Source organism: Entelurus aequoreus, linkage group LG01 (genome assembly GCF_033978785.1).
Source record: "Entelurus aequoreus isolate RoL-2023_Sb linkage group LG01, RoL_Eaeq_v1.1, whole genome shotgun sequence".
Lineage (NCBI taxonomy): Eukaryota > Metazoa > Chordata > Actinopteri > Syngnathiformes > Syngnathidae > Entelurus > Entelurus aequoreus.
Genome location: NC_084731.1, coordinates 72,473,856 through 72,489,662, shown reverse-complemented (window position 1 = coordinate 72,489,662; position 15,807 = coordinate 72,473,856). Strand labels below are relative to the sequence as shown.

General features: G+C 37.5%; 1 protein-coding gene and 1 non-coding gene across 2 annotated transcripts in view; one reads left to right on the top strand and one right to left on the bottom strand.

The window, feature by feature from the left end:
• Positions 1–1,014: 1,014 nt before the first annotated feature.
• LOC133661219 (U5 spliceosomal RNA) lies at positions 1,015–1,127 on the bottom strand. Its single transcript, XR_009827913.1, has one exon. It is a non-coding gene; the product is annotated as a U5 spliceosomal RNA (small nuclear RNA).
• Positions 1,128–2,951: 1,824 nt separating this feature from the next.
• Positions 2,952–15,807, top strand: part of LOC133639257 (neurexophilin-4-like) — a 28,779-nt gene continuing 15,923 nt past the window's right edge. The window contains exon 1 of the mRNA XM_062032482.1: positions 2,952–3,078. Coding sequence (XP_061888466.1) covers positions 3,016–3,078 — 63 coding nt within the window. The 5' untranslated portion in view covers positions 2,952–3,015. The remainder of the gene's footprint in view (positions 3,079–15,807) is intronic.

Genomic DNA, 15,807 nt, shown 5'->3' with positions numbered 1-15,807 from the left:
AAGTATCATACGTTATGACTTGTATTCAGTTACAGTATCATGTACTAAGTATCATACGTTATGACTTGTATTTAGTTACAGTATCATGTACTAAGTATCATACATTATGACTTGTATTTAGTTACAGTATCATGTAGTAAGTATCATACATTATGACTTGTATTTAGTTACAGTATCATGTACTAAGTGTCATACATTATGATATGTATTTAGTTACAGTATCATGTACTAAGTATCATACATTATGAAATGTATTTAGTTACAGTATCATGTACTAAGTGTCATACATTATGAAATGTATTTAGTTACAGTATCATGTACTAAGTGTCATAGATTAGGACTTTTATTTAGTTACAGTGTCATGTACTAAGTATCATACATTATGACTTGTATTTAGTTACAGTATCATGTACTAAGTGTCATACATTATGAAATGTATTTAGTTACAGTATCATGTACTAAGTATCATACGTTATGACTTGTCTTTAGTTACAGTATCATGTACTAAGTATCATACGTTATGACTTGTATTTAGTTACAGTATCATGTAGTAAGTATCATACATTATGACTTGTATTTAGTTACAGTATCATGTAGTAAGTATCATACATTATGACTTGTATTTAGTTACAGTATCATGTACTAAGTGTCATACATTATGAAATATATTTAGTTACAGTATCATGTACTAAGTGTCATACATTATGATATGTATTTAGTTACAGTATCATGTACTAAGTATCATACATTATGAAATGTATTTAGTTACAGTATCATGTACTAAGTATCATACATTATGAAATGTATTTAGTTACAGTATCATGTACTAAGTGTCATACATTATGAAATGTATTTAGTTACAGTATCATGCACTAAGTAAGTGATAATAAAACTTTAAGACCAAAAAAGCTTTGAATAACAGAGTGTGCTTTTGCGACAGAAGTCCTTTCTTTACGTCACAGTCCTACCTTATATGGAAGATATATTCGATTGTTGATTTTCCCAATAAAGGAAGCCCCACTTCCGCAAGGCATCAAAAACTAGTATTATACTCTTGTTGTTCCTCCCCATTGAGATCTTTAGTAAAAGGCGAAAGATTTATGCAATGTGAAGAGAAAGAAGAGTGAAGTGTGGAATGTTACTAACGTCCATCCATTTTTTCCCGCTTGTCCGAGGTTGGGTCGCGGGGGCAGCAGCCTAAGCAGGCAAGCCCAGACTTCCCTCTCCCCAGCCACTTCCTCCCGGGGGATTCTGAGGCGTTCCCAGGCCAGGTCGGGAGACATAGTCTTCCCAACGTGTCCTAGGTCTTCCCTGTGGCCTCCTTGGACGTGCCCCGAACAGGTGGCATCCTGAGCAGCTGCCCGAACCACCTCATCTGGCTCCTCTCCATGTGGAGGAGCAGCGGCTTTACTCCACGCTCCTCCCGGATGACAGAGCTTCTCACCCAATCTCTAAGGGCGAGACCCACCACCCGGCGGAGGAAACTCATTTCATCTGCTTGTACCCGTGATCTTGTCCTATCGGTCATAACCCAAAGCTCATGACCATAGGTGAGGATGGGAACGTAGATCGACTGGTAAATTGAGAGCTTTGCCTTCCGGCTCAGCTCCTTCTTCACCACACTGGATCGATACAGCGTCCTCATTACTGAAGACGCCGCACCGATCCGCCTATCGATCTCATGATCCACTCTTCCCTCACTCGTGAACATGACTCCTAGGTACTTGAACTCCTCCACTTGGGGCAAGATCACCTCCCCAACTTCACAATTTTTTTTTAGACTGAATTTTTATACAATGTTTTTTTTTGCACTGAATTTTTCTGCACCAAATTTTTTTACACTGAAATGTATACACTACGTTTTTATAAAATGGTTTTTTTAGACAACATTTTTATACAAATATATTTTTGCAGTGAATTTTTACGTACCAAATTCTTTTACACTGAAATTTATACAAAACGTTTTTTCAAATGTTTTTTTTATACTAAATTTGTATACAAATATTTTTTACAGTGAATTTTTACATACCAAGTTTTTTTCACAGATTTTTTTAATATAGATTTTTTATACAATGATTTTTTTTTTTGCGCTGAATTTTTATACGCGGAATTTTTATGCAAAAAATGTTTTCACTGATTTTTGTACAGTGATTTTTTATAAAAAAAAAAATTTGCATCAAACTTTTACATGCTGAATATTTTTACACCAAATTTTTCTCAAATTTTTTTTTACACTGAATTTTTATACAATTATTTTTTTTGCACTGACTTTTCGTAGGCTGAATTTTTACGCAGCTAATTTTTTTACATATTTTTTTTTACACTGAATGTTTACACCAATTTCTTTTCACTGAATATTTCTACACTAACTTCGTATACAATGTTCTTTTACAGTAAAATTTTACGCACCAAATTGTTTTTAATGATTTTTTAACACAGATTGTTTTATACAATTATTTTTGCACTGAATTTTCATAGGCTGAATTTTTACGCACCAAATTTTTTTTCACAGACTTTTTTTTAAAATGAATTTTTATACACTAAGTTATAATAAAATGATTTTTTTTGTACTAACTTTTTTTGCAAAGATTTTTTTACAGTCAATTTTTATGCACCAATTGTTTTTTACTGATTTGTTTTACACTGAAGTTTAAAACAGTGTATTTAAAAAAATTTAATGAAATTTTAAAGTCACAAAATTCAAAGGCGAGAAATTCACTTCCATAAATTGTCCCAAAACGTCTTGAAGGTCGATGAAGGACGTTTGACATCAAGAACATTTAGGGTTTGTCACCATTTTATACCAAAATCATTCCTACAAATCCTCTTTCTGCCATAACACACCTTCTCAGCAGGGGGGGGGGGGGGGGGCTGTCACACACACACTTCATAATGTGTGTGTGTGTGTGTGTGTGTGTGTGTGTGTGTGTGTGTGTGTGTGCGTGTGTGTGTGTGTGTGTGTGTGTTAGCAGCAGAGAGAAGAGAGTAGAATGGTCCTCAGTCTTCTTCTCCAACATGAAGATGAATGTTTGCAAGATCTTCTTCTTTTTCTTCTTCGTTACGCTTCTTCCCTCCGCAGTGAGTACTAAATACTCTCTCACTACTTACTCAAATACTCTCTCAGTGTACTACCTGCAGAAATACTCTCAGTAAATAGAGACATAATTAATGAGTAAATAGAGAAATATTTTATCAGTAAATACATAAATACTTTAGGAGTTATTACATAAATATTTAGGAGTTTATATACAAATACTTTGAGTAAATACTTAAATACTTTGAGTAAATACATAAAGACTTTATGCGTTGATACATAAATACTTTAGGAGTTAATACATCAATATTTTAGGAGTTAATACATAAATACTGTATGAGTAAGTAGAGAAATACTCCTAAATACTTATATATTTTATGTTGTTATGCACCAGATATATTTTCTTAACAAGTTCTGATTTTTTACTTATTTATGTATTTTTTACAGTCTTTTATTTTGTAAACACAAGATATCTGTGAGGAAATGACATTAGAATTTTGGGAAACGACATCCGGCTCAGTGTTTGTGTCACCTCTGTTGCTAGGCAGACTTGCATGTTAACTGCCCCAGGGCTGCAGAGTAACTGCCCCAGGGCTCCATGGTAACTGCCAGAGGTGTGGACTCGAGTCACATGACTTGGACTCGAGTCAGACTCGAGTCATGAATTTGATGACTTCAGACTCGACTTGACAAAATGTAAAGAGACTTGCAACTCGACTTAGACTTTAACATCAATGACTTGTGACTTCACTTGGACTTGAGCCTTTTGACTTGACACGACTTGCTACTTTCCCCAAAACCTAAAGCTTAAAAAATTATTTGGGAGCGCTCCGTAGCTTTCATTTTGTACGTGTCTGTCTATCAGCGTGTGTGCTGCGTGTCAGTGTGTGTGCTCTCAGTACAACAGCCAATCAAATTAGATCCACGTTGTTTTCATCACACAGCATTCAGCCAATCAAATTGCAGGACAACCAATGAACAAGAGTTGTCAAACAACGCGCCAGTGAGAAAGATTTATACCAAAGTTGGTTTCGTTCGGGTATAAAAACTACGACTTGGTCAACGAATTGCCGTATGCAAATCACGCAGTTCGAATATTACAGACGGAGACGCAACAACTTCCAACTTCGTTCGACATTTGAAGTTGCACAAAGAAGGGTAAGTTTTGAATGTAAGATACCGTTTATTGGCTAAGTAACATGACTTTTATTTGCTGTGTAGTTAAATCAGTGAAGCTGTAAACTCACTGCTAACATCATAACCATAGACATCTTATATAGGTACGCAGCATCGAGCGCTACTGCCTACTGGCGCAGACGAGACGCGGGGCCGCCATCTTGGAGTGGTGATCCGCTCCACTCAGTGCAATTCATTTGGCAGGAGCAATGAACTGTCAACGCATTTAATTCATTTTACCTCACTGAATACCACTCATTTTCACGCGCTTTTTTGTCATACGTGTAGCTATGATAACGGACACATGTTTTATTATTCATAGTTTGCTTAACAGTAATAGAATATTCTTATACGCTATAAGTGACTAGACGTCCGAGATTAAAACTGGGAATATAATCCCAGAGAAGGGGGAAAAAAACGGTCAGCTATTTTTAAATTGAAGAAACAATATGATTACGTTATATATACATGCTACATAAACAATGTATGAAGACATTAGATATCTATATATCTTATAGACCGTATCTCTGTTGCTGCAGCAGCAGAGAGTTTATTCTGTCGTGACACTTTGTATTGATATTTTGTATTACATTCTTCCCTTAAATGATCATGTTTACAGTGATTGTTATATATGTATTTTTTATGCATGTCGCTTTGGATAAAAGCGTCTGCCAAATACTTAAACATATATAAACACCTGAAAGTCTTTATATCAGCTAAAACCACCAATCTGTTTCACTGGATTCAGAATAAAACCAAATTCTGTTTTACCCAACAATGTTAGTATTTGAATATTGTTACTTGAAGACTTATTCCTGGTTACAATTATACTGTTAAGAAAGTATTGTCTTATATTTTGCCTAAAATGAGAATGCATTATAATCAATGGCGGCTGGTGAATTTTGTTTTAGGTGGGGCAGAAAGTTTGTAAACCAAACCCCTGTAAGGGCGTCATCCACCCCCAGAAGATTTATTTGTGATTTTCACATACAAATATTGAAGATCTTTGCTCCTTCTCAACTCTGTGGTAATGTATTTTTCATAAAATACAACCAATAGTACATTAATGTTAAATCTTACTTGTGAAAAGTAATCCCCCGATTCCTATTTTCAACAGTCCGCTCATTTGAGCAGGAAAACGCTGAACACCAGCCCGGCATCTTTGTTTTCTACCTGTCAACTGTCAGTTTAGGCTGCTCGCCGGCTCCTCATCACCACTTCAAGATGCAAATTGCTCGCGTCACAGCAACCAATATTGCGTCTACTTATAAGATGTTTATGGTTATAACGTCATTTCAAACACGGCAATATGTTGCGTCCACTGCAGTTTGCTACCTTATTCATACTTTTTGTCAAGTGATTTTTTAAGCAGGGTTGCATGAGGTACCTATACTTAACGTTACGTTAGTCAATGTATCACACACAGTAACGTAACGTTAGACGGCGGTCAGCAGCACCGCATATTTTAGCCACCTACAAAAAGACAAACATAGTCAAATAAAGGTCAGTTAAAATATATACTATATTAAGAATTGTGTACATATTGCATAGGGCCCTGACATCTAAAAAGTACAACTCTGTTCATTGTTATGTTCATGTATTTGTTATGTTTTTCATGTGTATGCACACATCAACACACATACAGTATGAGATGAGATCAATGAGATAAGGTAAGAACAGAATAGAAACTGCTGTGGAACTAGTTACAATGCAATATGCCATGGAAATACAATGTTAACACTTTTGTACAAATAAGTACAGTTGCACTTGTTACAAATAAGTACAGTTGCACTTGTTTTTGCAAATGTGTTTATTCTGTAAAGGAATGAGTTACATGTTTAAAATTGTTTAAACTATCAAAATGACTGGTTAATAGTGCTATTATGAATTGCAATGTCAGTACTATTTTCTTTCCTGCTATTTCAAATGCACTTGTTTTAATAAATAAATACAGCGGTTTAAAAGCATACACAATCTGTGTAAAAATATTAGTCTGTGGTCAAAAGGACTTGAAAGGACTCGAAACTCAAAATGCAGGACTTGTGACTTGACTTGAGACTTTCCAGTCTTGACTTTGGACTTGACTCGGGACTTGCCTGTCTTAACTCGGGACTTGACTCGGGACTTGCCTGTATTGACTCGGGACTTGACTCGAGACTTGAGGGCAAAGACTTGAGACTTACTCGTGACTTGCAAAGCAATGACTTGGTCCCACCTCTGGCAGACACATCTTGGTGCTCCACCTCCGACTCACTCTCATCTTCTGACCCTTCTGAGTCTCTCTCCTCCTGTCCATCATCAGTGACTCTGTCCTCTTTCTCCTGCGCACCATATACTCAAAAGGCCTTCAGGAAGTTTGAACCACTGTCTGTTGTTGTCCTGGTCACCTTTTCCCTGATTTGGTACTCGGAATGTACATCCTCTAATGCTGCAGCAAGCACATCAAATGTGTGTGAGCCTTTGAGACGTCTACAAGCTAATGCAGCGGAGTGTCTCTCTAGAGAGTTATGGTTTATCCAGTGGCAGGTTACACCCAAGTAACTACGTTGTCTGGCAGACCAGCAGTCAGTTGTGGTAGCAACATGATTCACAGCACTCAGTTTTCTGACAATGATGCTCTTCATTGTCTTTGCAGCTTCCTGTATTCTACAGCTAAATGTGTGTCTTGTCATAACTGTACACTGAGGTTGCAGGGTTTCTATCATAGTGTTGAAGGATGGTGTCTCAACCACAGAAAACTGTTGATTGGCTTGACATACACAATTTAGCACAAGCTTGTCAAGTGTTGTCTGCGTTACCCGCCGTGAAGAGACAGTAAGACAGCTTGTGATCTTTGCATTCTTGATGGGGGGTCCCTCAGCAGAAGACGATCTTCTCTTTCTGTGGGATTCTATCAGGTGTGTGTGTATGTTGTCAATTTATTGGGGTGAACCCTCTGTTGACAGAAAAAAAAATCATTGAGGCTACAGGGAGTTTATCCATTAAAATACTCATCACCACACCATGATGGCGGGACACCATGACTTAAATGTGTGAAAAAAAATACAGGTAGTAACTAACAGAAAAAATAAGTTAATAGAAAATACACTGTTTTATTCACTGAAATCAACTAGCAAAACTATAAGCTTTAACTTTATTTCTTCTCCATCGTGGCTAAGTTACTCTGCTTTGCTGTGTGTGTGTGTGTGTGTGTGTGTGTGTGTGTGTGTGTGTGTGTGTGTGTGTGTCTCTCTGTCTTCTGTCTATGAGACTGCAGTGCGTTAATAAATTATACCCACACGATGTACATTTGACAGTGATTCATAGCAGGGAAGCTAACATCAGCCTATGGTGACAGCCAAAATATCTACTCACGTTACTTACCGCGATGTGCTTCCTCAAATTTGACATTGAGTTACAGTCAGAGGTGGGTAGTAACGCGCAACATTTACTCCGTTACATCTACTTGACTAACTTTTGGGATAAATTGTACTTCTAAGAGTAGTTTTAATGCAACATAATTGTACTTTTACTTGAGTATATTTATAGAGAAGAAACGCTACTTTTACGCCGCTCCATTTATCTACATTCAGCTCGCTACTCGCTACTGATTTTTATCGATCTGTTAATGCACGCTTTGTTTGTTTTGGTTTGTCAGACAGACCTTCAAAGTAGGATCTAGCGCAGGGGTCACCAACCTTTTTGAAACCAAGAGCTACTTCTTGGGTAGTGATTAATGCGAAGGGCTACCAGTTTGATACACACTTAAATAAATTGCCAGAAATAGCCAATTTGCTCAATTTACCTTTAACTCTATGTTATTATTAATAATTAATGATATTTACTCTTAATTGAACGGTTTAAAAGAGGAGAAAACATGAAAATAACAAAATTCCAGCCTTTGGCACAGATGACCCTGACTTTATGAAGAAGTGGGAACAAATCCTAAACAAATGTTCATTAGATCTAGAAGTATTGATCATTGAAAAGTCAAAAGCTGAGCAGTCAAAAAAACTTGAAACCATAAAAGCTCTTGAGACAAAAATTCACAACCTCCAGGGATTAGAGGAGGTCACCCAAATGGAAGAGAAAATGTTGAAGTCATTGGACTCATTCAAGATACAACTCAAACAATACAAAATGAAGAAATACCAACGTGATTTGAATGACTACAAAGAGGGAACAGTTTACCAATGGCAAAAACCAACCTACAGAGGAAGACAGAGAATCAGAGCCAAACCAGGTGTCTATCGTCAATCTGATGACTATCCCTCAGCTGTGAGTGACCAATCAAGTGAGAGTGAGGATCTGACAACCAACCGCAGAGCACCTTTTTTAGATCTACCCCACCCACACCAACGTGGAAGAGGAAGAGGAAGACGAGGCGGGGCAAACGAGGGAAGAGGTCCACCCAGGAGATCCCCAAGACAATTCAATCACCCATAGTGAATCTGTCTAAAGTTCCACTCACCCCAGCCCAAACCTCAGTTCTAAATAAAGGTCTTTCATTTGCAGTAACCAACAAAGTCAATGCTTTCAACCTAAAAGTTGACACCTATAAGTTCATGAGACAACTTCATTTGAAACACTTTTTCTCTCCTCTCCATAAAAATGCAGCATATTCAACTGAACAGTCATCACAAAGTGAAGAGAGTAAAACTGGAACACAAAAACCTTCTCCCTTTGCTCCAAAGTCATCATTTTGCCCTTTCACCAACCTAAGCCCTGCGATTTTGACATTTAACAAATTAGTTGAGAATGATCTTGAAAAAATGTTAAAAAAAGATAAAGGCCCAAAATACTCAAACTTGAGTTCTGAAGAGCGCAATGCATTAGAAGAGTTGGAGAACAATCCAGAAATCACTATCCGCTCAGCAGACAAAGCAGGAGCTGTGTGTATCCTTGACACTGAATACTACCATCAGAAAATGCTTGAACTTTTGAACAGCCCCACCTACAGGAAGCTAGAGAAAAATCCTATGGATGAATTTAAATCTGAAATTGACAGTCTGCTGAAAGTTGCATTCGAATCAAACTGGATCACAAAAAATGAGCATGCCTATCTGACTAACCAGCACCCAGTCACCCCCATCATATATTGTCTTCCCAAAATCCATAAACATCCTACAGAACCCCCATTGAGGCCAATAGTCTCAGGAAGAGGCTCAGTGACTGAACCATTGTCAAAATATGTTGACTTCTTCTTGAAAGATTTTGTGAAAGACCTACCCGCCTACCTTGGAGACACAAAAGATGTACTTAACTGTCTGACTGAATATACTGCAAATCAGAATACAATATTGGTGTCTCTTGATGTTGAAAACCTATATGGTTGCATTCCCCATGAAGATGCTTTGAACTCTGTGGCCTATTACCTATCCAAGAGAGAAGCAACACACAATCCCCCTAATGAATTTCTATTAGAATTGTTACACTATGTACTGAGTCACAACTACATGCTGTATGACTCCAAATGGTATCTCCAACAAGCAGGGACTGCGATGGGGACCGCAACAGCGCCCTCTGTAGCTGGATTAGTGGTAGGGAAATGGGAAGAAGAAGTCATACATGACCCAAATAGTAACCCTTACCATTCAAATATAAAACTGTACAAACGATACATTGATGACATCCTGATATTTTGGGAGGGGACGCAAGAAGAATTGATGGACTTTGTGAAATATCTCAACAATAGTTCAGCGTTCCTTAAATTCACCTGTGAACATAGCACTGAAAAGATTAATTATTTGGATTTGAGCATACATAAAGATGAAACAGGAGCTATTCACACTTCTATCTATAGAAAAGATATGGAACGAAATTCAATATTACATGCCACAAGCAATCATCCCAAACCCCTAAAGGACAATATCCCAGTGGGTCAGTTTTTGAGGCTCAAACGCAACTGTTCAGACCTTGAGGACTTTCACTCCAAAGAAATAATCATGGCTGCTCGGTTCAAAGAAAGAGGTTATGCCTCTAACTCTATTCAGAAAGCCATACAGCGAGCTAATACTACTGCTCGTACTGATCTCCTGTCCAACATTCAGAAAACTAAGAATCCAAGCCGGGCCTGTTTCTCCACTGAATTCAACCATTGTGCTTCACAAATAAAGGAGACACTCAAGAAACACTGGCATGTGCTCCAAGCAGAAGAAACACTAAAGGACCTCTGCAAATCCCCACCTCTTTTTGCTTTCAGGAGAGCGCCTACAATTAAAAACATGGTCATGTATAAGAATATGATTCCCAAAAAGACCACCACATGGTTGACAACAACAACAACAACAGGCATGTATAGATGTGGTAACTGTGCCTGCTGTAACAATACAACAAAAACTAAATCATTTAACCATCCTCACACTGGGAAGAAAATTCCAATAAGGGAATTCATCAACTGTAAGTCAACTCATGTGGTCTACATGCTATTATGTCCCTGTAGCTTAGCCTACATTGGAAAAACCAAAAGGCCGCTAAAACAAAGAATATCTGAGCACAAAACAGCAATTCGTACAGGCAATATGGACTATGCCATTGCAAGACATTACTCTGAAGCAAACCACGGTTCACCCTCTTCATTAAGATTCTATGGGATTGAACAAATCATGATGCCCAAAAGAGGAGGAGATATTTTGAAAAAACTATCACAGAGAGAAATGTTCTGGATCTACACACTCAATACTATGACACCAAATGGACTCAATGATGACTATAGCCTAAAATGTTTTTTAACATAATTGTTCCTTCTGTGTCATTGTAGTCATCCAGTATCCAGTCCAGTGCCATCTAGTGTATGCTAGTCCTAACAACAGTGTTTTGCAGAAGCTCTACCTGAAAATTGGTCCCAGCATCAGCAAGGAAGAAGACATGTGATTGGTTCCCCAGTAATTGGATCCAATTCCCAGTTGTGAACTCTGAGTGTGTGTGTATGTATAAATTGACACTGAAATTGTATGTACTCTTAAACGCTCTGACGAAGGCCACGTGCCGAAACGCGTAAGCGTTCCTCTTTTTTGATGTGAGCAATAAATCAAGTGAAATGTGAGTATTTTGTCCTACTAGTCTTAATTTTGGGATGTGCTACCTTTTCAAACATTTTTGAAACATTTACTGGATTACTTTTTTTTGGGTTTGGCACTCCATCTTGAATCACATTGAGAAGCGCAATCTCCTTTTTGAACCAGTTATCTTTTGAAATTGCTGCTCCAATCTAAAATCGGACAAATACAACCACAATGGCCACATCATTTGAGCTACTCAATCAGCAGACCGAAGCAAGGTCAGAGACATTTAACTATTCAGAGGAAGACATAGAGAGTATTCTGTTGCCCCACACTGAATTTGAAAACTGGGTCCAAACTGAAAATCAAAGCACAGATACTAAAGGCCTTTTTTCTGAACTTGAAGATTTAAAGAAACAGGAGACACGATTACTGTGGCATGCTGTTACACTGTCTGAGTACAGACGACAGCAACGTATCCCCAGAGGGCTTCGAATCAACAAAATTCCAGCCTTTGGCACAGATGACCCTGACTTTATGAAGAAGTGGGAACAAATCCTAAACAAATGTTCATTAGATCTAGAAGTATTGATCATTGAAAAGTCAAAAGCTGAGCAGTCAAAAAAACTTGAAACCATAAAAGCTCTTGAGACAAAAATTCACAACCTCCAGGGATTAGAGGAGGTCACCCAAATGGAAGAGAAAATGTTGAAGTCATTGGACTCATTCAAGATACAACTCAAACAATACAAAATGAAGAAATACCAACGTGATTTGAATGACTACAAAGAGGGAACAGTTTACCAATGGCAAAAACCAACCTACAGAGGAAGACAGAGAATCAGAGCCAAACCAGGTGTCTATCGTCAATCTGATGACTATCCCTCAGCTGTGAGTGACCAATCAAGTGAGAGTGAGGATCTGACAACCAACCGCAGAGCACCTTTTTTAGATCTACCCCACCCACACCAACGTGGAAGAGGAAGAGGAAGACGAGGCGGGGCAAACGAGGGAAGAGGTCCACCCAGGAGATCCCCAAGACAATTCAATCACCCATAGTGAATCTGTCTAAAGTTCCACTCACCCCAGCCCAAACCTCAGTTCTAAATAAAGGTCTTTCATTTGCAGTAACCAACAAAGTCAATGCTTTCAACCTAAAAGTTGACACCTATAAGTTCATGAGACAACTTCATTTGAAACACTTTTTCTCTCCTCTCCATAAAAATGCAGCATATTCAACTGAACAGTCATCACAAAGTGAAGAGAGTAAAACTGGAACACAAAAACCTTCTCCCTTTGCTCCAAAGTCATCATTTTGCCCTTTCACCAACCTAAGCCCTGCGATTTTGACATTTAACAAATTAGTTGAGAATGATCTTGAAAAAATGTTAAAAAAAGATAAAGGCCCAAAATACTCAAACTTGAGTTCTGAAGAGCGCAATGCATTAGAAGAGTTGGAGAACAATCCAGAAATCACTATCCGCTCAGCAGACAAAGCAGGAGCTGTGTGTATCCTTGACACTGAATACTACCATCAGAAAATGCTTGAACTTTTGAACAGCCCCACCTACAGGAAGCTAGAGAAAAATCCTATGGATGAATTTAAATCTGAAATTGACAGTCTGCTGAAAGTTGCATTCGAATCAAACTGGATCACAAAAAATGAGCATGCCTATCTGACTAACCAGCACCCAGTCACCCCCATCATATATTGTCTTCCCAAAATCCATAAACATCCTACAGAACCCCCATTGAGGCCAATAGTCTCAGGAAGAGGCTCAGTGACTGAACCATTGTCAAAATATGTTGACTTCTTCTTGAAAGATTTTGTGAAAGACCTACCCGCCTACCTTGGAGACACAAAAGATGTACTTAACTGTCTGACTGAATATACTGCAAATCAGAATACAATATTGGTGTCTCTTGATGTTGAAAACCTATATGGTTGCATTCCCCATGAAGATGCTTTGAACTCTGTGGCCTATTACCTATCCAAGAGAGAAGCAACACACAATCCCCCTAATGAATTTCTATTAGAATTGTTACACTATGTACTGAGTCACAACTACATGCTGTATGACTCCAAATGGTATCTCCAACAAGCAGGGACTGCGATGGGGACCGCAACAGCGCCCTCTGTAGCTGGATTAGTGGTAGGGAAATGGGAAGAAGAAGTCATACATGACCCAAATAGTAACCCTTACCATTCAAATATAAAACTGTACAAACGATACATTGATGACATCCTGATATTTTGGGAGGGGACGCAAGAAGAATTGATGGACTTTGTGAAATATCTCAACAATAGTTCAGCGTTCCTTAAATTCACCTGTGAACATAGCACTGAAAAGATTAATTATTTGGATTTGAGCATACATAAAGATGAAACAGGAGCTATTCACACTTCTATCTATAGAAAAGATATGGAACGAAATTCAATATTACATGCCACAAGCAATCATCCCAAACCCCTAAAGGACAATATCCCAGTGGGTCAGTTTTTGAGGCTCAAACGCAACTGTTCAGACCTTGAGGACTTTCACTCCAAAGAAATAATCATGGCTGCTCGGTTCAAAGAAAGAGGTTATGCCTCTAACTCTATTCAGAAAGCCATACAGCGAGCTAATACTACTGCTCGTACTGATCTCCTGTCCAACATTCAGAAAACTAAGAATCCAAGCCGGGCCTGTTTCTCCACTGAATTCAACCATTGTGCTTCACAAATAAAGGAGACACTCAAGAAACACTGGCATGTGCTCCAAGCAGAAGAAACACTAAAGGACCTCTGCAAATCCCCACCTCTTTTTGCTTTCAGGAGAGCGCCTACAATTAAAAACATGGTCATGTATAAGAATATGATTCCCAAAAAGACCACCACATGGTTGACAACAACAACAACAACAGGCATGTATAGATGTGGTAACTGTGCCTGCTGTAACAATACAACAAAAACTAAATCATTTAACCATCCTCACACTGGGAAGAAAATTCCAATAAGGGAATTCATCAACTGTAAGTCAACTCATGTGGTCTACATGCTATTATGTCCCTGTAGCTTAGCCTACATTGGAAAAACCAAAAGGCCGCTAAAACAAAGAATATCTGAGCACAAAACAGCAATTCGTACAGGCAATATGGACTATGCCATTGCAAGACATTACTCTGAAGCAAACCACGGTTCACCCTCTTCATTAAGATTCTATGGGATTGAACAAATCATGATGCCCAAAAGAGGAGGAGATATTTTGAAAAAACTATCACAGAGAGAAATGTTCTGGATCTACACACTCAATACTATGACACCAAATGGACTCAATGATGACTATAGCCTAAAATGTTTTTTAACATAATTGTTCCTTCTGTGTCATTGTAGTCATCCAGTATCCAGTCCAGTGCCATCTAGTGTATGCTAGTCCTAACAACAGTGTTTTGCAGAAGCTCTACCTGAAAATTGGTCCCAGCATCAGCAAGGAAGAAGACATGTGATTGGTTCCCCAGTAATTGGATCCAATTCCCAGTTGTGAACTCTGAGTGTGTGTGTATGTATAAATTGACACTGAAATTGTATGTACTCTTAAACGCTCTGACGAAGGCCACGTGCCGAAACGCGTAAGCGTTCCTCTTTTTTGATGTGAGCAATAAATCAAGTGAAATGTGAGTATTTTGTCCTACTAGTCTTAATTTTGGGATGTGCTACCTTTTCAAACATTTTTGAAACATTTACTGGAAAACATGAAAATAATGACAATTAAATTTTGAAACATAGTTTATCTTCAATTTCGACTCTTTAAAATTCAAAATTCAACCGAAAAAAAAGAAGAGAAAAACTTAAAAAAAGAATTTATGGAACATCATTAGTAATTTTTCCTGATTAAGATTAATTTTAGAATTTTGATGACATGTTTTATATAGGTTAAAATCCAATCTACACTTTGTTAGAATATATAACAAATTGGACCAAGCTATATTTCTAACAAAGACAAATCATTATTTCTTCCAGATTTTCCAAAACAAACATTTTAAAATAAATTCAAAAGACTTTGAAATAAGATTTAAATTTGATTCTACAGATTTTCAAGATTTGCCAGAATAATTTTTTTGAATTTTAATCATAATAAGTTTGAAGAAATATTTCACAAATATTCTTCGTCTAAAAAACAGAAGCTAAAATGAAGAATTAAATTAAAATATATTTATTATTCTTTACAATAAAAAAAATAAATTTACTTGAACATTGATTTAAATTGTCAGGAAAGAAAAGGAAGGAATTTAAAAGGTAAATAGGTATATGTGTTTAAAAATCCTAAAATCATTTTTAAGGTTGTATTTTTTCTCTGAAATTGTCTGTCTGAAAGTTATAAGAAGCAAAGTAAAATAATTAATGAATTTATTTAAACAAGTGAAGACCAAGTCTTTCAAATATTTTCTTGGATTTTCAAATTCTATTTGAGTTTTGTCTCTCTTAGAATTAAAAATGTCGGGCAAAGCGAGACCAGCTTGCTAGTAAATAAATACAATTTAAAAAATAGAGGCAGCTCACTTGTAAGTGCTGCTATTTGAGCTATTTTTAGAACAGGCCGGCGGGCTACTCATCTGGTCCTTACGGGCTACCTGGTG